Genomic DNA, 24,695 nt, shown 5'->3' on the forward strand with positions numbered 1-24,695 from the left:
AGTGTCTATTACAAGCTACTAATGTTATAAAGTGCTAGCTTCAAGTAAATATGTCAACATTTTTTCAACTGCTTGCTCTTTTGTTGTGTGCTAAGTGATACCATGTTTTATTCCAAGCCTTATGTTGGCATAACTGTGTGACACTAAGGCAGTTTAGATGTGATGTGCAGCAGAACACAGTAGCAGGAGAGTGGTCCAGATTTCTATTGCTCCAATTCCAAAAATCTTTAGTTGCATAGCCTCTATATATTGAGTTGTCCTCTGAAATTGGTCCTGCCTCCCTTTCCCTGAGTGACTTCAGTGAATGGTTTGGCAGTACTTGTACCTGTCTCACCATGCTTTGACTTAAACTTCCCTTTCCCCTCTTTCAGCTGATTTATGACATACTTGGCTGTCTTCCTCCACCCCTTAAACAGGGCAAAATGTCATACGTGCTAACCATGGTCTGATGTAGGACCTAAGCAGCTGACACAAATTTAGTGTTTGGTCAGCCTGTAGCTATAAAGAGTTTGTCTGGAGGAAATCATGCCATTGTCTTTCTGCCCTCTAGCCTTTGAACTGAAGGAAAGACAAAACTGCAGTGGCATCTGCAAAGACAGCAGCTGTTTCTGTCGAGTGTCAATGTAGGCAGGCTTGTGTTCTGGGGAGGGTGAAGATATTCAGGGAAGCTGGGTGGGGACCCATGCTCTGGACATGGAGGTCCTTTCCCTATCCTCTTTCACAAAGGCTTGCCCATAAAGGGAGTTTTCATAGGAATTGCGTTGAGGGATGATGATATTGCTGCCCATAACCCTGATCCCTCTATGCTGACAGAGGCACCCCAACTGAAGGAAGGGCACAACAAAGTTGCTTCTTTTTCTATCACTGAAAGTGCTAGGATTGTGCTGTTGTCCTTTTGGTGGACTTGCGTGCTATTTTATAATAAAAATTTGGGCTGTGTTTACTGCTTTAGAGGGGCTGACTCTTTGAATGGAACTTGTAATTGGAATAGCATCTGTCCCCTTCATCTGCTCTGCAGACACTTGAAAGCCAAGAGGAGAGGCTGATCTATGGCAGTGCCAGCTTGAAACAAACAACAATGGTTTACAGTGACTGAGGGAAGAGAAAGAGCCAGCTTGGGTAATGAGATGGAAGAACTTGGCTTGAATGGGTGTTCTTCCTTGCTTATTGAAAATATCAGTGGTTGTTAATAGCTTTAATGAGGTTCATAACTAGAATTTTAAGCGTTTTGTGTGTGCTGTATAGTCATTGCCCTGTTAGTGTATTTTTCACTTCCATTTGAATTCTGAAGCTACAGCTGTACCTAATTCCTGGCACATACGTGGACATTAAGATGCCCTTATACTTAAGTGTTTCCCAGAAGTTGTTTTAAATTTGTCTTGCACCATGTTTTTTCTTTATAATCGTTTCTGAGTAAGGAAGTTTGAGTTGTTCTTTGCTATTGATAAGCAACACTAACATACAGGATTAGTGTCCTGGTTTGTCTAGGGTGATATCCTTATACAGGGATCATCCCACTTGATGTTATTCTGTTCTGAATTCCCTCATTCCTCCCACTGCCCAAAACCAAACTGCCAAACCTGTGACCCTCATGACTTATGCTCTCCGGGCAGCTTGCAAGAGTACTGATTGACAATTTATGTTGTCAGATAATGTAACACACAGAGGGAGCATGTCCCTCTTGTTTGACTGCATCCCTTTAAATTTTAAAAATCTCTAAACTTGTCATTGTGGATGCTGCTTAAATCCAAACTATGGGTCCCTCTCTTGCCCATAAGGGACACATTGCTCAAACTGGTCTGCTACCTGTATAACAGGAAATTATAAAGGGGAATGGTGGTGGGTATGGAGGAGGCCAAGCTACTTAGAGGCTGCCCTTATACTTCAGCTATGTGCGTCTTCCTCTGTCTCACTTGGCTAACTTTACGCCCTCTCATAGTCTTCAAAAAGGAATAAGTGATCCTAAATATTCAAAACTCATGAGAGTCCCAGCCATTAAGGAGGCATTCTCACAGGATCCCTCTCCTCTGTCTGGTTTTTCCATTTTGGCCAAGGAAATCATTTGCTTCAGATGCACCCTGAGCTAGTGTTTCTTTAACTAGGGTTAACTTCAGAATGTCTTACCAAGCCTATAAAAAGGAACCATATTTTTTTCACCAAAATGCTTGCAAATGGTTTGTGTGAAATGTGAGCAAAAGCCTTTCTCATCTCCAGTCTCATTCTCCCTTTGACTCCATATTGCTGTCTATTGGAGAGCATACTGTAGTTTGCTCATCTAGAGGTTACTGTCACCTTGTCACAGTACAGTTTTGCAGCCCTATGTGCTTTTTTCAATATTTGCAGTTGACAATACTGTGAAAGCTATGTGGTTCTTCACCAGGAATAATGACTGAGCTGTTGAAGCTAAAGAAGGAGCTTCAGTCTTTTCCTTGCTCATTGGTGGTCAAGAGTGAGCTCCCTACTCTTTGAAGCTTTGACTCACAGGACTCGTGAAAACATGAGTCACTTGCTGATCAGCTGCTTAGTGATATGTATGGATGTACTGATATGTTGAAGATATGTCTTATACAGAAAGTATTAGTCTGTAAAATGCAAAGGCATCTAGTCATTGTCGTATCATCTGCTCAGTGTTGTCCTCCCAGACTTTACTGACTCTTTAAGGTTATTTCTGCAAATTTGTCTCTGTATTTTGAAGCGGGTCTGTTAGAAGGGTGTGTTTGCTTGTGCTGGGGTATGAGGAGGAAGGAGAAGGAAGTATTCCTAACCATGCTGTTTCACCGAAAGCTGGCTTGGTGGGATGGGCTTGCTCTTCCAATTGTTCAAGGAGCATGGTGGTATCCTTTTAACATGTAATCCTGTGCTTTTTCTCATAGTGTGTCTCTGGCTGGGGGCAACACATACCTAAGTTGCATACTGACATGGATCTGGGATGCTGTTAGGTTACGCTTTAGGCCTGGGAGCTTGAGAGTGTTCCCTGTTCCCTGAGTTCAGACATGAATCTCCAACAGGTCTTCTCTTTAGGATTTCCTTGGAGTAAGATGTGTTCTTCCTAATATAAGCTTCAGGCTATTTGCCCATTTATCTGCTAAACAACATAGGGTGAATTGGCAGATACAGACAGGCTTTAGCTAGCTCTTTCTTCTCTGAGCCAGGTGGATGTGGGTAAGCTTTGGTCTGGAAATCCGATTGCTATGTTAATAAGCTATGGCACCTGAAAGTAAATGCTCTGCCAACCGGGTTTATTCTCTTGGTCTGAAAGCTGCACTAATGCAGCTGTAGTTTCTGGGCCATGCAGTTTGTGCACACTGGCTGAGCAAGCAAGGGTCCAGCTGTATCTGTCTGTATAGATGCTATCACTGTGCATGTGTGTGTCTCTGTCCATCTTTCTCATCTGGTTTAATAACCTTTCCCCGCAGCTTTGTTACATCCTCTTTATTGCCAGGCACTGATGATTCCTAGGTAAGCTACCCCTCTGCTTCACAAGGTGTGTATTCCTCCATGCAGAGCCCCATAAGCAATGTTCTTGGCATTACCCTTGATTTAACAACTGGAAAACACACTTTTAAAATGTTAAACTTGTCTAAATTAAAATGATCTGAGCTGAAGAGATTTGCAGTAGGTGCCTGACTCAGCTGAAACATCTTGGAAAGATTTCTAGGTAAGAGTTCAGTTATTTCTGATGTTGAGACTAAAATTAGGAGGAAAAAGGTGTTTTTCCACATTGCATGAGGACTTTCAACAGCTTAGTTGAAACTCCAATGTCTGATCTTAGAAGTTTGGGAGGGAGCAGACTTGCTTTGTGTTAGAGATGCCTGTGGCCAGTTTATGAAAGTGTTCTCAGTTTAATCAAGCATCTCCCCTCCTGTTTCACTTGTGCTTGTCATGTGCCCAGACTCATTAAAGTTTGGCAATAAGCTCAATGACTATCTTATGTGAACAAGCTTCTTCTGTAGGCTAGGAGGGGCTGGGCTCTTGCCGTCCATCTTGGCAGGGAGCCTGGTCACAGTGCCTGGGAGCTGAGAGTTTCTCCTTTCTCTGCTTGCAGTGATCCTTCCTCTGGCTATCAGCTGAGGAGAAGGGATACATAGGAAGGAGTTAGAAGCAGTACCCCAAAAAATAGGAGCAGAAGAGGTAGGGTTTTACAGGAACCAAGCCATGAGAGTAAAAGCTGAGGACTCAATTTTTAAGAACAGGAGCAGAGGGAAATGGGTACTTGAGGGCAAAAGTTAGGACTGCTTTTCTCCAGACCTGAGAACTGAATCTAGATCTCAAGAAGACTTCCATGCTCTACTAGCAACTTCAGGGGCCCTTGCTGTGTTTGTAAAGTGTTACCTCCCTCTAGTGGTGTGTGTGCGAGGCTGTGGGCACAGTCCCCTGCGAGCTCCAGTGGTGAGGGTAGATCCGATCTAGACCATATAGATAAAACAGCTTGTCCTTGACTTCTTTCCAGTCATTCATACGATGTTATGTAGATACAGATGCACTTGGTGTTCCCATGAGATACTGGGCGACTTGCATAAGCCATTCTCTTAACAGGTGGATGCACTTAGTCTCCCCCCCTTCCTGGGTATGTAACTGAACTCACATGAGGTCAGGCTTGAAGACAAATTCAGCACAAGAGAAGGTTTCTGTAAATAGCCACAATGCCACAGATAAATCATGATTTTTCAGAAACAGTAGAGTTATTTACTCAAAATGAGTGGACAAATCTGGTAACTTTGCCTTTAATGTCTCTGCACTTATATTTAATAAACAAGTGATAAAGAAGGGTAGAGTTGGTGTTGGTAGAAGAGGCCACTGCTGTGGTTAGAACAGCCTGGGGGCAACACAGTGTTTTCTAACTCTTAGTTGGAGCCAAGACTGGATGGCAAGTGCTCGGGGGTGTGGGGCCTCGAACTCTGTGGTGCATTTGAGATTTCACATTAAACCGATGGGTTGCTAATTAGGTAAGTATCTGATGGCTGAGGAACTAGTATGCAACTGCATGATAAGGATTGTGTCATACTGGGAGCAGCATCCTAAATCTGTTCACTGGTTATCAACTGTGCAAACTAATATTCACTGTTGCATGAACCACTTCACCTGGACCAACAGAAATGAGAGGTAATTTTTTTTTTGCATATCTAACATTAGATCATCATGGCTGCTATAGCGTTACTGCTGTTAATATTTTAGGATTGGAGAAGACATACGGTCATTTAGTAATTGGACTGTACCACTGAGGATTCTTGTTCCTACTGCAAGTGTCCCCAACCCTGGCACTTCTGAGTCTCACTGTCTTTGACATCCTTTCCTAATCTTCTCTTCCTCATGACAATCAATAGACACTAACAGCCTTTTTGTGTTGCAAACAGCTTTATTTTAGCTGTTGTATTCTGACTCTCCACTTAACTAGGATTAGCTTTAAGTCAAAAAGAGCTTGTTTTGATTCTGGATTCATGATTTTTGATGACTTAAACTATTCCTTTTATTCTTATTTTTATCTACTTTTACCCTGACCTGTAAGTCCCTCAAAATGACAGAACACTTTGAAACGAGGAACACATGGGTCTTTCCTTTGTGTTTCATACAAATGACTATTTGGTAGTATTCTTTTACCTGTATATAGTGCAACCCATTCAAAATCCCACCAGGTTACATATGCAGCCAACAACTTCTAGTTGTGGTAATTTATGGCACTTATATTTATCATCCTAAGACTGAAAACATTGTCTTGCATTGGGGCAATGCCATCCATATCTGCAGATGAACTTGTTTAGATCTAACTGTTAGATGTCCAGCAGATGTCTCTTTGGGGAGAAAAAAAAATCATGTATTAAATGGATAATTCTAGAACTGATCTTATTTTCTAGTTTGGTTTTGATCACTTACACTTGCCATCTTCCAGGACTTTGAGAGAAATCCCTGATTCATACAGTCTGAAACTTTTCATATGTCTGAATTGTATTGTCTTCATTCCCTCCCTTTCCTTCATTTTTTCTCTTGCTGTCCTTCCAGTTTGTTTCCAAACTCACTATACAAATGATGGTTTTAACTTTTCTTGCTGAGCTTAACTTCTGCTTTCTCGCCAAAACTTAAAATCTAAACAAAAGACCAAACAAACCTATTTCATTATTTCCCAGCACTGTGTATGAGATGATACACAGTGAATGGGCGGTGAGGATGAGGGATAGCTATTAAGGCTAGTTTGAGAGTGGGGTTTATCCATAGGGCAACTGTTGCCCTTTTAAATTTTAAAGCCTCAGATAAATGTTGGTAAATACTTCTAATGATGTTAGACATGCTCTTGCTGTGCTGGAGGTGCTGTCCTCAGGGTCAGCAGACTAGAGTGTGTGAGTGTTCTTCAGCTGTCCCTGCAAAATCCAGCCCTGTGGTTTCAGACCTTTTCCCTAGTCTCACTAAAGGATGCTCACCTGTTTCTGGTCCATTCACGGCTGGAGCTCTGATCACCTCTGCCAGAGGCTAAAAAGCAAACAGTTGGAGAGATTGTAATGTCTTGAACTGCTACATCTATTTACTACTATAGTGCATGTCTGTGCCCCAAGGTCTTTTGTCAGTAGCCTGCAAAGGATTCATGCAACCTAAATAATCACAGGGCAATCTTCCAATGCAAGGCTGAATTTAAGTTGCATTAAATAGCATGGAAACTAACTTTTGATTTTTTTTTGACTCCTGAATACTCAAGAAGAAATCAGCTCATGTCCTACCAACATTGTTAATGCAAACCGGAGAGGGTGCTTAAAAGGAGAGTGTCCATCCTCCTCTCCCCCACCTGTTTCAACTGATGGGTGTTTGCACCCATAAGCCCCACACCTCTTCTATTTTAGCTTTTCTGGGGGCTGCTCTGTGTCAGCATGCTTCTTGTGGCTTCTTTTTTTTCCTCCCATCATCTGCTATTTACAGATGATGACCCTGTTTCCCTCTCACAGGAGCAGAATATGGCAGTGCTTTGGTTTTGTTGTACAGCCTCATGGCACTAAGATGACCCTTGCAATACCACCCTTCAGCTATGCACAGCCCCTTTCAGGCTTGTCAAAGCCTAATCTGGATCTAGCTGCTTAATTGTAGTAGGATTCAACCACACTTATCTTGCCAATAAAATCAGGCAAAAAAATCCCTCTGTCATTACAGCTGTTGTGTAGTGGTCAGGCTCCTGACCTAAGCACATGTTTCTCATGCCTAATATAAAACTCTTGAGATCATTCAGGCACAGTAGTTCAGATGGGAAAAAATGTTTTGATTATATTTGTTCATTCAGCCAAAAATAAGAGCAAGAGTTACCTTTTTGGGATTCTCCCCTCCATTTGTGTTGTGTATCAGAGTTCAAATCTGCAGTGACGTGATGAAGATACACATGAGCCTTTACAGAAAATGTAACTTAATTGAATGCTGGGATGTCTGACAGAACTATAATCCCTCATTTCTGAAGTATTCCTACTTTAGTTTTTGTTACATCTTTCCTTGATGTAGAAGAGCTGTGTTACCTCTTACACCAAAGCTTCAGTGACTTACTGGTACAGTTGCCCTCTGGGCTGATGGCAGCATGAACCTTGAAGATGTAGGAGAAAGTTGATTTGAAGAAAATGAGTGAAAAGGCATAGAAGCAAGCATTTCTCCCACATGACTGTTACTAATCAGAGTAAAACTGACCTTTCAGGAGTGTTTAGCTTCAATGAAATGTGATCATAAAGCGTTGTATACCTTCTAGGGAATTGTCCCTTGATGTCACACTTCAATATCATTTCAGTTTGCCAGAATGCCACTGTCACAGGCGAGAGTTCAAAATGTTTATCTGACAAAATATTCAGTGTGTTGAACAGCGCATCTGAGCACAGACAGATGCATAATCAACACTTACACGGGTCCATGGATGTGTATTCTAATAAGTTTACAGTATTAATGGTAACTCCAGGCACCCTATCCTAACAGTACTTATAACGAACTGCTTAGATAAAATGTTCAGGAGGTTTACTGTGTATTTGGGGAATTTCTGGTTCTTAGTGTGATATGTGAATAGGGTAGAGTTGGGAGTAAGCTACTAAGAAAGTGTACCACTGTTAGGGATTAATCTTTATCCTTTCCAATCCTGATAGCTTTTTCTGAATATCTTTGTAGTCAGTGGAAGACTTCTTTTCTCTCCTCTTCCCTTCATTGCTTAACTTGCTAATGAGTGTATAGCATTATGTTAAAACTCCTTTATTGCCAAATTGTGTTAGAGTAACTAGTATTTTTATAGTTCATCTCAGCAAATGCCCGTCCTTTTCTGACTAAAATGCATGCTGGAAAAGAGTGAACCTGCTAATTGGGCAAAAGATGTACTTCATGTATTTTTATTCATTGGGTCTAACAGAGCCTGCACAGCTGCACTATTGTGTTCCTGCATGCTTTCCTTCAGAGGAGGGGAATGGGGAACTTTATCATCCTACTTCTGCCCTTCCTCCTCACTCCCAAATAAAAGTTGAACAGTTGACATTTTAGCTGGAGCTTCTGATATAGGCAGTTTGATGTTTAGATACTTACCTTTCTTTAGATTAACTCAAGCTAATTTCTTGTCTTCCCTTCTAATGTTTGGATTCTTCTTTTATCCAGTAGAGGAGTAATTCTGATGTTACCTGTGGCAGTTGCTATTAGAGCTGTTAAATTCTTTCACAGTTGTTGAAACTCTTGCAAATTGCTGCAACCACCACACTTTTTTCAAAATGCTTATTTAAAGGATCTTGAAAAGGTGTTAGTGGGGTACAAGAAGACAGCTAGTACTGGGGATGGTGGTCTTGTTGCTTCAACCTGACTCTCAAATCCACCCTCCCCTTTGGACGCTTTCAGGTCTCTGCTTTCATTCAGGAGGTGCCAAGGTGATTCAGTGCCAGTGAGATGATCAATGACAATGTACTTGGGTGAGAGGACAGCCTTGCAGTGCCCATGTGTTGGCTTGGGTGGAGCAGGGGCAATGGGGGAGCTGTGTGTCTGTGGCACTGAGGCCACTGTGAGGGTGGGACTTGACGTGGAGGAGAGGTTGGGACCAGAGTGTTTTGTATGTGCAGTGAGGTGCTGCTTTACCATTTTGAAAGTACCTTTTATGGTGAGAAAATGCAAAAAATGTCCAGCAGAATATCTTTTTTGCATAATTATAAATGCAATAAGTGGTGATATCTGTGGATGATGAATTCTCATTGGGATTCCAGAGCTCAGGGGTCCTTTGAAATGTGTGGACTGCTGCTCTGACTCAGGGAACAATGTGTCTGATGTGCTGGTGATGCAAAGAAAGTAGTGTATGGGTGGAGGAGGTTTAGAAAAAGTTCTGTAAAAACTCTATGCCTTAGACTTCATGCTTTGCTGCAGGCACAGGAAATCTGAGCTTTTCTGATGGGGCATGTAATGTCATCCTTGTAACCCAACTTTAAGCAAGGGAGCTCTTCCATAGTGTAATAAAATAAGCAGTCCAATCAAGATTGTTAGCAAGCCATGAAATTGCTTTGAAGTAGTTTTTATCTTCTTCCTCTTCCCTGACCTCTTCTTCATCCTGTTACCCAGTACTGTGAGAATAGCATGACTTGTGCTGCTGGGCATGGGTTAGTAACACAGCTCCTGGCTGTGAGAGAAGGGTTGCTGAAGAGCTGTCACCTCCTGTGTGGCCAGAGCTTGGCCTTCTGCTGGCCCAGGAGCAGGGAATCAAGCCACGACCCCTTACTGATTTCCTTCTTGTCTGGCTCCAGGCTGCTTTTGAGGCTAGTTAAAGGAAATCTCAGTGGACTAAGTGGCAATTCTTGCTTTTCAGGAAGAAGAGATGCCAGATGTAGAAATTGACATTGATGACCTTCTTGATGCAGCCAACGAAGAGGAGAGAGCTCTCAAATTACAGGTAATATTATTTTCTAATTTTAAATTGGAATGTGGAATGTGTCTGGGTCTGTATCTTGTGTTTGACTGAATCCACTGTAAATGCAGCATTAGAACTGTGAGGTTCCTAGGTCTGAATTTAGCATAATCTACCGGACTGTACAAAGGTAATAAAAATCCTTTAGGATAAAAAAAATCTTTGGAAGTTAGGTGATAACAGGTGTAAATACAAGTTCAAAGAATCCAGTAATACAGAGAGATGTGCTGAGACAGATCAGACTCATTCTAATTTTTACAAGTATATAAAAGAACAGAAAACAGAAAAATAAGGAAGTCACATAGAAAAATTATGTGGCTGAGGGTCAGTTATGATGACCAGATAGTTTGTGTGATTCCCAGCAGCAGCAGAAATATATATGCATGATATAGAGTCCAGAAATCCTCCCTTGTCCTTAGGATACTGGAAATTGTTTCTGTCTATACTAGCTAGAAATTGGAATCCATGGAGTTATCTTGGAGTAACTTGTCTAAAAGCTTGAGGAAAATCTAAGATGGTCAGCAACAGGAATTAGTAGGGAAAGTCAGAAGCTGTCTACTGAAATTCTACAATTCAAACCATCTCTCTAATTCTCTGAATCCTGCTTGAGGTAAAAGTTAATGAATGAAAAAATGAAGGGGAAAGGAAACATCATTGTCTTAAGAGATATATCCTGGTTTAGATACATGTAAAACCAATATGAGGGTCTCTGTTTATAATGTTTTCAGATGTGCTAAAGGAAGGAAACCCGTCCCAGAGCAGTGGTTTGCCCTCAGCTCACTTCTGGGAGGTGCTTAGATGCACTACATCTGATTTGCAGTGCCTATTGGCACCCTTTTCTCAGTATCCGCTGCCCAGCCAGAGACGTGGGGCCAGGCTGTTTACACGGCGTTCATAAATAGCTTTGCTGCTTCTGCCTAAACTAGCTGCTGCAGCCGCCCTGCTAGGAATGCCTGACCTAGCTAAAGTCTGTATTTCTGCATTACAAAGGCTGATGCCCTCACAGAAAACTACCTTTCACGTGTGTATTGCTGGGAGAAATGTTCGTGGATTCTCCTCTTCTTGCTTTTTCTTGGAGAGGGGGATTTTGTAACTTCCAACCTGGAGGAAGAAGCCATTATTTTTCTCCCCTTGAAAATCATTATGATCTACCTAGGGAGCAAAAGTGACTTGCTATAATGCTCAGTTTTCAGTAGCATCTTCATCCAGTGATTCCTGGTTCTTGCTCCTTTTCTTTCCCCACTCCCTTGCCAGGTTTCATACTGTAGACTTGTTTGTGTTCACTGTTACTCTGTACTGGAACTGATGCTTTCATATTTTGCTTCTAGGAAACTCTTGTAGATTGCTACAAACCAACAGAGGTAAAAAGACTTTTCTTAAATACTATTCATGTGTGGAAAGTGTAGCTATATTCAAGCTAAAGTAACTTTTTTTTATACTTAAGATAAAGTAAATATAGGAATATTAATGGGGAATTGATGGGCTTGGGGCTTTATATCCTGGGAATGTTTGTGCCTGTCACTTGACTACAGTAAGAAAAGGATTGGGCCCTGCAGAGGAACTGCTGATCATTCTAGCTGAAGTACCAATATTGTCTTCTGTAATGTCCTTATTGACTTTACTGATGCTTAAAGCTGTCATGTTACAATAGAACTAAACACAGTTCTCATTAGATTGTTAAAACCCAACTATATTTGTATGAAACTTCAACTTGAGATGGATTGTGTGCTTTTCAATATGAAGCCATTTAATTTTATCTCTGACAGTAAAATTGTTTGTTCTGGGAACTGTTATGTAGATATGCAGCTCAGCTAATTGTTTTCGTGAATGAATTTGAATACAATTGTGGGATAACCTGAACTAGCAGGATTTAGCTAAGAGTACTCAACTTTCAACTTGAATATCCATTAGCATGTCCAATGTCAATATAGGCTACTTCTCATAGTAAAGTGTGCTTACTAGAAAGTAATTGTAACAAAATTGGACTTATTGTAAAAAAAAAAAAAGTCTAGTTTCTGGTTCAATTTATAGAGTCAGTGCTTTCCCACCAGTGGCTGCTGTGCAGTATTTAATAGAGTGGGTGTGTTATAGGATTTCCCTAATTAGGGACCTTTCAGCTGGCATTACTAGAAGCCAGGTGTTTGGGTTTTGAAACAAGGCTGCATATAGCTGGGTTTCTCTAACATCTGCAGCCCCTTAAACTGCTGGGGTTTAAGGATATTCAGGCTGTCAGGAAGAACCACTGGTATTGTTATATAGACACTTCCCTGTCCATCAGATACTCTCTTCAGGGCTTTTCCATTTTTATTGATTTCTATGGCAGATTGGGAAAACTCTCCAGAATTGCTACTAGTTGTTGGTACTATCTTTTTGACAGTGTAGGGAATTGACCCAGAAAGATTCACATGGTAACACTTGTATAGCTTGGTCTGTGTTGTATGTTGGTTTCTTTACAGCAGATAACACACATCTCCCATTATGGAGATTCCAGACCAAAAAAAAAAATCAAGTCTTCAGATGTCTTACTGTAGTAATGCCACACTACAGATGATCTGTCAGCCTCTTCCAGCCTTCTCTCGGCACGTGCCATTGAACCTTAGTTCTTTTTCATAAGATAAGTGTGAAGATTGATACAGCATGAGGAGCCTGACATGGTTCTTGTCACAGGCTAGTGAGAGAAAGTGGGGGTCATGAGTGGGTGGGAGGAACAGATTTCCAAGAGTTGAGCAGCCACTCACATGCTGACCTCTTACCTCTGTATTATCTGAAGGCAGATAAGAAGGCAGAGAATCAAATAATTACCCTTCTTCTTTCATTGAACATGTAATATGAATTTTTTTCTTGGCTCTGAAGCTTGACACTTAACGCAAGGACAAATTTCAGAGGTCTGATAAGGGCAAATGACAGATGTTAGTGAGTTTTCGACTGGAAACCTTGGTCATAGAACTGCAGGGAATATTTGTGCTGTGCTGGTAAATTAAGTTGACGTGGCAGTTCACAGCAAACAACATCCTAGACACGTGTGCCTGCCTGTCTTCAAGGCCCTTGAATCAAGGCAAGTACTTAAAGCCACTCTTCTGTGGGGATAGTTGCCAAAATGGGAGTAATTTCCCAGGACTTCTCACAACAGCAGCTTTTCTTCATCTGTAGCATGATAAGCCCAGTAATACTCCATGACTGCTAATTTAGGTCACTTAAAAATAGTGATTTTTAACCTGCCATGTGTGGACTAAGAAGAGCCTTTAAGTTGGCTTAAACTTGCTGTATGAGGATCCACACCTTGTCTAGAAAATCTGCAATCCTTTCATATTTGCAGACCATTCAAAACTATTGAGGTAATTGGTTTGTGAACGGATTTCTAGAAGATTTGTGGAGAATGGATGTGAGCTGATGGAATTTCTCCTGACCAATCAAATACAGTTAATCAAGTGCACTAGGGATTTTGGCATCAAGAGTTATACAGCTTGTAAAAGGCAGTAATCCCTAACTGGGGAAAAATTTATGTAATGTCCTTATGTTCTGAATAGTAGAGACAAATAGTACAGACAGAAAGTTTAATAACTTGCAGCTCTTATCCCATCTGTTTAAAAAAACCCAAACCAACCCAAAGGTGTATTTTAAGTCAATTTTACATAGTGTCTTCCACTTAGACTAAAGGTAAAGGAAAGACTGAGGGATTTTTACATTTATTTTGGATTGACTTTTCATCAGAAGAAGCAGTGTTATTCAGGTCACTTGAAAGGTAGAAGGATGTCTCAGCCTCTTTAATAAATTGGCCAAAGATAGTAGCTGACCGTAACTTACGAGGAACTGCTCTGAAACCTTTCTTCAAAGGGAAATATAGCTAGACTGTTGAATGTGCTCTAAAATTTTAAAAACTTTTCTAAGCAGTTATGGTTGTTGTTTTAATTGGTATGGAAATATGCTTAATGTGGGAACCTTGTTGTAAAGAGTCATATAATTTACCCAAACAAGGCAACTAAAGGTTAATCAGGAAAGTGCACAGTCAGTGTGATTTTTGGGTGCTATTTAAGTTTATGTTAATGAAACTTAAATTAAAATGTTGATTTGCTAATCAAGATTCATATGCAATGTGACTGTATCATTCAGTCATTTAAAAGTTAGTTTTGTAAAATGTGACAGAAATGAAAAATAATCTCTGGGCACAGTTTGCCAACTTGACTGTTTCAATAAACATAATTAAAAACCCCCAGCAAACCACAAAAGCAGTGGCAGAGGTACATTTGGTAACTAGCAAATTGTAAAGTATATGGTTTTTTATTGGTGTTAATCACTGCAGTATGTAACTTGTATTTATACTTTACATCCTTTTACTTGGGCCACAATCTCCTGGCTCTGTGTAGTTAAGTTGCACCTGTTGAAGGGAAGTTGAGTAGCTGCCTGACCTCATGTTATAGTTTTTGGGATCTCAAATGTGGACAGTGCTTTGACACATGATGATGGTCTTCCCACCATGCAAAACTAAACAGTGCTAGAAGTGTTCTTCAGACAGTCTACACTTTCTCTGCTTCCCTTTCTCTATTCTGTTACTATCATACCTAGTTCAAAAGCAGTACATGTCATGTCTTGACACAAGGCAAAGCTTGAAGTGAGAGAACAATTAATTTCTAGGACTGCACAAACTTAAAGGGTATGCTATCTGCAAAATCAGTGCCATAACCAAATCTTGGATCTGAACTTTTGTGGTTGATAAGGAGCAGGGAGCAGCATCAGCATCCTCCTGCATCACCCATGTGCCAGAGCAGCCAATGCTTGGCTCAGTGCCATGCATTGCCTCTGGAAAATCCCACTCAGACCTTTGTCAAGTTGTTGTCTTGGTACTGTCTATGTGATGGAGAATCATAATGTAGGTCACAGGGAATTTTGTCTCATGTTAGCAGTGAATGTAACAAAGAAATTGAAATATAATCTGTAATCTTGATGATAAGGTTTTGATACTTGACAATAGACTCATTTAGAATAGGAAGATTGTGGGCACGAAATCAATAAGGTTTTGTCAAGACATATGCTTCAAAAGAGGCTGGCTAAAGCTGTGCTGGCATATCTCTGCTATTGGTAGCAGCAAGACCACCCATTTAGACTGGGCTTTGGGGAAAATCTGAAACATTTGTGGCTGATGTGAATTAGAGATTCTACTAGTGAGACTGCCAAAGTGATGACAGGAGAAACGACAAGGAGACTCTTAAACTACTACGGGAGAGAAATCCAATGAGTGGGCAATTTCTATGTTTACTGACTCTGAAAGATGCAGTTGAGCTACACAATGTCTGCAGAAAATTTATCTGGTTCTCTTCAAAGATTGGTTATATTTGGGGTTTCCTTTGCTTCTTTCTTTTCTCATAGAAATATACAAAGCTTCAGGCAAACGGGCTGGAGATCTCTCCCACTCATGCTGGATTAAATCTATCCAGACCATATTATTAGTATAATTCTTCACTCAGTGCAAAATGGGAGAAAAAGGACATGAAGTTGCATCATAAAAGAAAGTTGTTTTGCTAGGAACTTTAATAACAATTTTCAATATAATTTCCAAATCAATTATGTTAAATTGTTGTGCATATTCTCTGGAGAATTTGGGCAGAGATTTAAGTCACTGACTACTCAGTTACTTAGGTGGCCCAACTATTTCAGCAGCTTTTAACACTTCATCTTGAGAAAGGTAGAGATGCATTTGCTGAACTGTGTTTCTCCCAGTTTAATTACTAGTTGGAGCAAATGACAGGCTTGTGATGCAGCTTTTCAGAGTGATCTGGGCACTGTGGTTTTAAAAACTGAAAACTATTTTTAGTAGTCTTCAGATAATGTATATATTGAGTATGCAGACATGAATGGAAACGTCAATCCTTCTAAAATGGAACCCCTAAATTTTTGAAGCATTATACTTTCTTTGGTCCTACTGTGTTATGAGTTATTTCAAGTTATTGTTACTATTTTGTTTTTTTAATATAATTGCAAGGCAGCAACATGTAGGATACCCATTTGAAGCAATAGTAATTAAAGATGTGTTAAAGTGTCAGTGCAGTGTACTGCCTTACACCTAGATGAGCCTAGGAGCTCATAGACATTTATTGTAGCTTAGCTAATGGGTGGTGAATTATTAAGCCACAGTAACTGTATTATGTGTCTATATTACTTGAAATCAAATAGGACACTTTGTAGAGAAAAAAGTTAAGAAACATGCATATTTAAAAGCAACGCAGACAGGCATTTTTAGAGAAACATGATTTCTTGTTCATCCATTTGACCACTCTGAATTCAGTGAATTAAAACCGTTTATATGCCTGCTGAGATCTGCCCCATATTGTACTATAGTGTTGGAGGGAATTAAGCTTGTGTGTTTTAATTCTGCAAGTACTCATGAATAAAACTTACAAATACCCATAGCAATAAGAATGGAGGAGCAAATGGTGATTTGACAAGAATAAGTTGTGCTTGTTTACATGCTGTGGAATTGTAGAATACCTGGATTGCAAAGTATATATATTATATATATTTTATATATAATTTTATATATATTTATAGCTAAGCTTTGTGGTATGTAGTCAGTGCCTTGTACAGGGCTCACCAAGAAGCTAAATTGCTGTATATTGTCCTCCTCTGGGCACTGATGGTGCTGTGGCCTCACTGGAGAAGCTACACCAGTGGGATTGTTCAGTAAGTCTACAGAGGTGCTGCACCAGTTCTTGCTAAGGCAGCTTCTGGCCCCATTCTCCCAAAGCATGTGCGTCTCCTCAGTTCCCGTCTTCCTATATGATCACTTCAAGTTTGAGCCTGTGGAGAAGGGAAGGTGTTTGTCAGTACAGTTCCTTTTTTTTCTTCTTACCATTCAGATGGCATTTTTGAGCTATTGTTTAGTTTCTTCCCCAGTTAGCTGTGGGGATTGATCTTCAGGCTGACTTTACTTTTTACGTGCAACCAACCAGGTACTCTCCAAGAAACAGCCTTGGACAAACAGTCAAGGAAACTTTTGGGTTTTGACTTGGCTGCAGGGAAGTAAAGCTGTGGAGGAAAGCTGGTTTAGGATTAATTTCATGCTCTAGTGAAGCAGGAGGACTAGAAACCCTAAATTTTGGCTTAAGAACTAGTCCTGCTACATGTGTACTGTTTGTCGAAGAGAAATCTGGAGAGACAGTCTAATTAGTCTCAAGAATTAATTGGAAGCCTTGAATAGGAAGCCTAGAATTCATTGTCTATCAAATGACCTCATTAAAACACTGAATCACACCTCCAAAGCAGAGAGTGATTTCCTTCCCTTTCCTGAATTATCATTTCACCTTTGTTTGTCGTCTTTATTTTTTTATTCTGCATTAGATGAATGCTTCTGCTGAACTGAATGCCTTTGATTCAAGGGAAAGCATTAGAGGAGGGAGAAGACAAATGCCTAAGGCTGAATATAGATGAGTTAAAATGAACTATAGATTTAGTCTCTGTCTCTCATTTAAATTTGCCTTTAGAATTAGAGAGACATTTTTCTAGAAACAATGATTTTGTATTATAAATTAACAGGACTCTCAATACTTATATCAAAACTGTATTTAAAGGTGATCTTGCAGAAAATCTGTAAAGAATTTAAACTGAGTTTGTGTATGTTTTCACTCTTTTTTTTCCGTTTACCAAGTCCCAAAGTGCTGGTGTGAGATTTTTCTTCTATTAAAAGTAGATGTGGCCTATGTATTTCTGGCTGTAGCCCTCAAAGGAATAATTCATAAGTTCTTGAATCTTTAGCTGAATTATTGTTAAATCTTCTCCAACTCTGTGAATTAAGTAAGTATTATATAAGTAGATAATCCAACCTGTGTTACAGAACCACTTTTAGCACAGAGTGGTACGTGATCGGCTTTCAAATGCATGATGTTAAACTTCAGCACATCTCTTAGAGGGGATTTCAATAAAATGCTCTGTGTAAAAATGATTGTTGTGATGAGGTTGAAATAGATGTGGCTATTAAGTCTTCTATTAAGCCTTGACTCAAATGTCCACAAGGTATAAAACTGCAATTTTTGAGTGATGTTTAAAGAAAAAAATATGGGTATTACTGTCATAAAGCTGAGTTGGTTAGTTATAAAGTGAAGGCTTACTGAAATGCTGTGAAGTCTCTTCTTCCTGCCTCCAAGAGGGAAAATGTGTATCTTTTCTAGAATGCAGCCTTTCCTTGATGGGGAGCTGCAAAACAGGAAAGGCACAAGCACTGGAGTGCAACTGTGTTAATGACAGCCAGCTCCATGCAAGTGTCAGATGCAAAATGGTACTTAAATCAGAAATGTACTGAACCAATGCTGTGGTTTGCATGCCCATGGGATGTGGACAACAGCCCTACTGCATTCTGTAATGTGCCTGCCACATACAAAATGCTCTTGTTGAATTTTACTGTTTGGTACTGCACACTCTTATTTCAAGAAAATACTTCCTGAGGGGTAAAGTATTTCCAATTTTTATATGTACTTCTTCAAGTGAATACAGCTCCCTTCTTCCTTAAGAATAGCCTCTATTACATCAGCTTTGCTTAGGGGGTTGCCCCTGCAGTTTTGTTTTATTTTGGCAGCACCAAGAAGATTATGGGTGTGTGAAACTTGCTTGAAAACCTCAAGCAAATAATCTTGTTTTGCAAAAAAAGGTGCTTGTGATACTGCTTCAGAGTATAGGGGAAGGATCTCTCCTCCCTTGCTCTAATGTTGTACTGAAAAGCAACTGACCCCTGGCTGTGTTTCATATCCAAGGGAAACTTGCTCCAAACTCTTCTGAGTTGTGGGAGAAAATGGACAGAAATGGAGAGGTGCCTCTCAAACAGGGATATCCCAAATGGGTACAGTCAGAGTACCATAGATTCCCCTGTCCACTCTGCAGATGCCCCTTCATGTCATACTCTTAACTTTCAACTTCTGTGAAGCAGTTGGACAGTTTCCAGTTGCAGTGTCTTGTTGCTGCCTTGATGGTGAGTGAGGGTAGTATAGAGTATTTGTGGCTTTAACGGATGACTAATAAAGTCTTCCAAAGGGAAGAAATGAACTACAGCCTGTTCCTTTCCAAAGCTGTCTTAATCTGATGTTTTGGCATGGGAGTACAGCTTTTTATGGAAAGAGCTGTTGAAAGGCAATAATAATTGCATTAATCCCAAGTAAAAAAATCTTTTAAGATCACTTTAGAGAGTTTATTTCTATAATGATTTTGCTGCAGGGCTTCATTTAAGTTTGATAGTAAAAAAGCCTAAAGTGTATTTATGTGTTTCAGACAGCACCATGCCACATTAGTTTTGCATTATCTAGCAGGTCTTTGCAATGATGAAAAGATAACAGAGAACCAACGCATAGTGCGTTGAAAGCTGTGAAATTTTAGAGTGAATCTCTCCCTCCTTTTTCTGACCTCTGAATGGATAAGTACTGTACTCTGACAAGTTTAGAGTGGATATTGTTGCAGTGGCTTGGGCCTATGTGGAAGAAGAGAGCTTTTCTAGGATGGAGGGGGAGGATTAGGGGTCTTAACAAATATGCTTTTCTGATCATCTCCTTAGGCCGTCTAACCAGACGGGAAGCGCAATATTGATATGCATAGATGTATTCCTGTACCTGGCCTTGATCTAATTAGTTCAATATAAAAGGTTCTTTGTGAGTGTGTGTAGCCCTCACTGACGTGTCTGCTACCCTGCCTTTGCGACTCTTAGTCGAAGCCACAGCTAGTGTTGGTGCAACAATAACCATGGTGCAACAGTACATGCAGTACAGTATAGATGTGCATAACCTGTCAGGAAAGGAAATTGCTCTCATGGGGTGATACCTGCCAGGATTGTGGTCCCACCAGAAAAACCTGACATCTTTCTCAAATTAAAATACACATTTACAGAGACTTCCCTTATGCACAGTGTAGCACCTGGATAATACGTGTTTCATTGACTTTTTTTTGAAAGGTACTGTGTTCTCATTTAGGTGGTGACCTTGTTCATTGGAATTTTTAGCCTCCAGCATTAAGCTAGGAAGTCATACTTTTTGTCCTTTCACATCAACCTGGCTGACTAAATCCGTAATTATATTCCGTGTTGATAGCTAAATGATTTCATGGTAAGAACCTTTTTGTAGGTGTATACGTAGTACTGTGGGTAAACATTATTCTCCCAATGTGACAGTAAGGGGGTGATTTAGCTTTTAATGCATCTGCAGTTATAAGAAATTTTATTCCAAAAGGATTTCAGATAATGGTGCAACTCTGTAAGCTTCTGTCTTCCCACAATTTAAAGAGAGAAAATCTGCTGAAACTGGAAAATACCACTGTGAATAAAGACCTGGTCCATTAATATTTTTTTTTTTTCAGAATAGTGTTATTTGCTGAGCTCCAGAACTAGTTTCACTCAGCATAAGCCAGTGGTGCTACCTCTGGCTCCTAATTCCTGCCCTCTGACTGGCGTGAGTGTTGATGTGGGGCTGAGTGGTGAGCCTGGTCAGAGAGCTGAGCCAGCTTGGAAAGTATCAGGGCAAGAGGAAAAACAGCTGAGTCTGTAGCCAGATCAGCTTTCTGTTCCAGCTGGGTATGGAGCCAACCAAAATGCTAGCACTGTCATGGAGAGTGGTGAGAGAAACACCTCTTTTGGCAGGAGTGCTGATTTCTGTGCAGGCTAAAACTGTGAAAGTCTGCCTTGACTATTTGCATTGTATCCAGCCATAGATTTTGCTTGATTCAGCAGTTGATAGAAGGCCCTGTGTAGTAAAAGCCTGAAAGATGGCTAGCAACTGAGCCTGAACACTCATGCAGAGGAAAAGCTAGTTGTTCATACCTCCACTGTGTGATGAGAGTATGCGTATAAGGTTCATGGAGATCAGGCCAGAAAAATTCCAGCTTAGCAGTAAAAGCTTAAGTAAGAATGTACAGCTTGCTTTGACTTTTTTTTAAAAACTCAATCATGGTATTATGGGATCATTAAAATTACTCATATTGTCTAATCTTTTTTCCTAGGAATTTATCAAAGAGCTGCTAACTCGGATAAGAGGAATGAGGAAACTCAGTCCCCCTCAAAAGAAGAGTATATAAATAACTCGAAGTAGTAGCACTCTGTGAAAGACATGTCAAGGGAAATGGGACTTTGAATACAAGACCTTTATTAAAATAGTTGTCTTTCTCCACAACTTTTTTGATTTCATTCAGTTTTGACTCAAGGAATTTCTTTTGTGTGTTTTAAGGGTTCTTTTTTAAGTGTCAATTTTTTTTATCAAGAATATCAACAATATGGATGCTGCTCAACTTTCACTTGAGGATTACTGAAGCAAGTGAAGAATCCAAGAGTTAATGATGAGGGGCAGCAAGCCTACATGGTGAACCAGAAGATCCTGTAAATTTACAGAGCTAGGAGACTTCTTGCAACTAGTTGGATAACGTTTTTTAAGTTGGTTGTACATTTAACTCATGGATGTCAAGTTTCTTGTGCTTGTCTGTACATAAATTATAAAGTGGGTTGTGAATACTGTTTCACATGGATGGAAGGAAAAGTTTGTTACAGTAAATTATTTAAATGGTGGTTATTGCAAATTTGCTCCCAGAAGGTACTAATTTAGATTACTAAAATGGGTGCTGCCATTTTCTAAATGCCCTTAAAGCAGCCCAGTGAAGAATTTCATCATATTTCCTTGTTTAGACTGCAGCATGTGAAAATTGGGAATTTCAAGGGCTTAATTTGTAGACTTAAAGTTATTTGACTCCACTTTGCCAGATCATTTCCTCTCCACCTCATGGTGTCTTGGAACCGTGCTAACCTATACTGAATAAGGACCTGCAGTGATATCTAGAGAAATGTCCATCACCATTTAAAAGCTGCTTCACAGTGGAGGAAAGGCAGTGCTACCAAAACAAATTACAAGCACTGTCTTGCATTTAGTGATGTGGTCTTAATTGAATGCAGATTCCTCTCCTATTGAGGTAGGCAAAGAATATTATAGTCTTTGTTTATGGCTCTGCCCAGAGAAGTGGGGAGACTTCTGAACTTGGGCTCTCTTACTTGTAAAAGCAAGAACAGAAGAGAGATTCCTACTCCCTTCTGGAAAATGTCCTAACTGAAATGTTCAATAAGCTACCATATGCTGGTAGGTGACACTAGTCAAGCATTTTATATCAAGGGTGCTCTGAACATATTTTATTTTTCAAAAGAAGTACATGTTTGTGAATTTTATGTATACTGGCAAGCTTTTTTAATGTATTTAATTTTGTAATGTTTACCAATGATTTTATTTACCAGATATTTACTCAAATAAATGGAACAACTTGTGACTTGTTACATGTACACTTTACAAGACTACTGTTGCTGAGTAGGTTGGTAAATGGACTTGCTCCTCAAAAAGAGAAACCTGTGAGGTGGTAAGTACCTGGGAACCCAGCTGTGTAGACCCTAATTGGCTTTTAATGTGACCACTATCACTCAGCCCTTGCTCAGTATCACTTGGTCAAACTCCTGTAACCTAATGCCCAGCTTTACTTTTGAAAGTCTTCTGCAGATGACGGGGGGGAAGCCTGGAAATTCTTTCAGATTAATGTTTCTACTTTTTTATTTCCACCAGAGGTGAGTGTAGGGGAGGGCTTACACTGGGTGACTCTCAGTTCTCTGCTGAAGGTGCGTCAGACAAGGATCTTTCAGCAGGAGGCACTCTGCCTTTCTTCTCTTCTGCACCTCTGAATTCTCAAGAAATTCCAGCAGCCCTAAGAAAAGACTTGGTTGGTTTGCCTGCAGCATCTTAAATTTAAATCCCATACCTTGCTGAAGTTGCAATTCAGCTCTGGCTTCCTAAGGAGTCATCCAGTAAAATTTTTGAAAATTATGAAGTGAAATCTGCTCCAGAGAAACTGGGGGGAGCTTGTGATTTCATCTGGTTTTGTGTTGGGATGTCCCACTATCATTGTCAATGTTATCAGTGGAATGTCTTTGGTTCTGAAAGGCCCATGTGAATGACCTGTCTTGCCACAAGAAGATTGTCTCCTTGGTCTGTGCTCCTTGCAGAGGAGCTAGTGTAGCTAGATCTACGTGACAAAGTTTGTACCAATATCACCCCTTGATATAGGAAAAGCTTCCTAAACTCCTGAGGTAATGGGCTTTTTGTTAGATTTTTTTTTTCACTCAACTTTGAGGGCAGAAATCAGTGGTGTTGATAGAGAAGTCTTAGTTACTAGCTAACTTCAGATATTTGGCTGGGCAGGTACTTTCACAGGCCTTTTTCTGGAAAGCCTGTTGGTTTGTAAAGCATTGAAAGCCTTTTGTGGGCACCAAGTTTATTATGTCCAAAATGGAAAAAACCCTTTTGATTTGACACTTGTTAGCAATGTTTAGAGTTTTGAGCTGGTGTCTGAAATGCTGTCTGCTTATGGGTACTGTTCCCTGACTCAAATTTATTCATGTACATTTAACACATGGGCTGAAACAACTGAGACCATGCAATACACCTTTTCAACTTCTGAGGTGGTTGCAGCTGCCTACATTTTACAAGTAATATTTAGAAGCAACCCTAGTCTGAACATGAAAGGTTCTAGTAATTTTCACATTCACGGATGCATTCTGTGACTTCACTTACCATTTCAAATATATATTTTTTTTCTTCTGTTATAATAATGGTGTGCAAAATCAGAAATGTCAAGTAATGCCAACTGCACCAGTTCTCTCACCTCCTACAGCAAAATGCTACTCTGCAAATATTTGTTTCCTTCATGTTAGTTGGCTAAATTCCTGACCAACTGTGTGCATCTCACACTTGCGTCTTTTGACCTATTCATCTTGCACTGAAGTAGCTGTGGAATATAGCAGTCTACCCCTTCTAAAACCATTTGGTTTGGAGATACTTAGAAACAATGAAGACTGGGACAGTCACTACTGTTTTCTTATCTTATGTGGGTGGAACAGTCACTTCTCTGAAGGGCTTCCTCTTCTCCAGCTCTGCATGTTTTGCTATCTTACAAGTGTCAGTGAGCAAAAAACCCTCTAAATTTCTTTTGTTTGCAGCTGGCCTGATTTTACTGGAGACTTACAGGGTCTCATTCTTGCTACTTTTTACTTAATGGAGATACTCTTGGCCTTAGTGTAAGTGATGGGAGAATCGACCCATTCACTTAATATTTCATTGTGCTTTTTGTCTTTATGCTGTGTGGGTGTTCTTGGCTCTCAGCAATGTTCAAAGGGCATATCAATAGTACACTGTTACTGAAACAACCTGAAATTAAGTCTTACAGCCCAGGCTATTCAATGCCTTGGCTGGACAGCTTCCATGAGAAGGGCCAAGTCTGGCTGCAATGAGAGCTTCCTCTGGGCTTTTTTAAGCGGGTAATGAAAGGAACTGAAGTTCCTCCTCATAAATATGCAGTGAAGCTGAGGTTTCTGTTTTGGTATTGAAGTGCCTCTCCAGTGTACACAGATTGCCTGCAAGAGTGTGTGTTTCTGGGGTCTGCTTCATGGCATAATTAGCTTTTGCATGTTTTACAGCAGGAGCTGACAGTGTGATGTCTCCTGTGGTTGCTCTTCCAGTTGCCTTAGAAAGAGGAGGAAAGTGCTTGTAATCATATTTAGTGTGCCTTGTGAGGCTGTGGTGACAGGATAGTATATTCCTGTGGCACAGAAGAAAGGAGATAAGCCATTCTTCTGCCAGCCTTGTTGTGTCTCTTCCTTGCATTATTCCTGTGGTGGGTTTTATTCCTAAAGTTGCTGTTCATGCAGGGAACACCTGGGGAAAATGCAGGAGGGAAGCTTTCTGTATTCTCGGAGGACATAACCAAGAAAAGCAGGAGCAAAATATCTGCTACTTTTGTGCACTTCAAACTCTTTGGGTCTTGGTAGGTATAATAA

General features: G+C 40.2%; 1 protein-coding gene across 1 annotated transcript in view; it reads left to right on the plus strand.

The window, feature by feature from the left end:
• PPP1R14C (protein phosphatase 1 regulatory inhibitor subunit 14C) overlaps window positions 1–22,154 on the plus strand; it is a 53,014-nt gene extending 30,860 nt beyond the window's left edge. The window contains exons 2-4 of the mRNA XM_074820699.1: window positions 9,776–9,859; window positions 11,203–11,235; window positions 20,837–22,154. Of these exons, the coding sequence (XP_074676800.1) occupies window positions 9,776–9,859; window positions 11,203–11,235; window positions 20,837–20,911 (192 nt within the window). The 3' untranslated portion in view covers window positions 20,912–22,154. The remainder of the gene's footprint in view (window positions 1–9,775; window positions 9,860–11,202; window positions 11,236–20,836) is intronic.
• The last annotated feature ends 2,541 nt before the right edge of the window (window positions 22,155–24,695 follow it).

The sequence above is a fragment of the Strix aluco genome, chromosome 3 (genome assembly GCF_031877795.1).
Source record: "Strix aluco isolate bStrAlu1 chromosome 3, bStrAlu1.hap1, whole genome shotgun sequence".
Classification (NCBI taxonomy): Eukaryota; Metazoa; Chordata; class Aves; order Strigiformes; family Strigidae; genus Strix; species Strix aluco.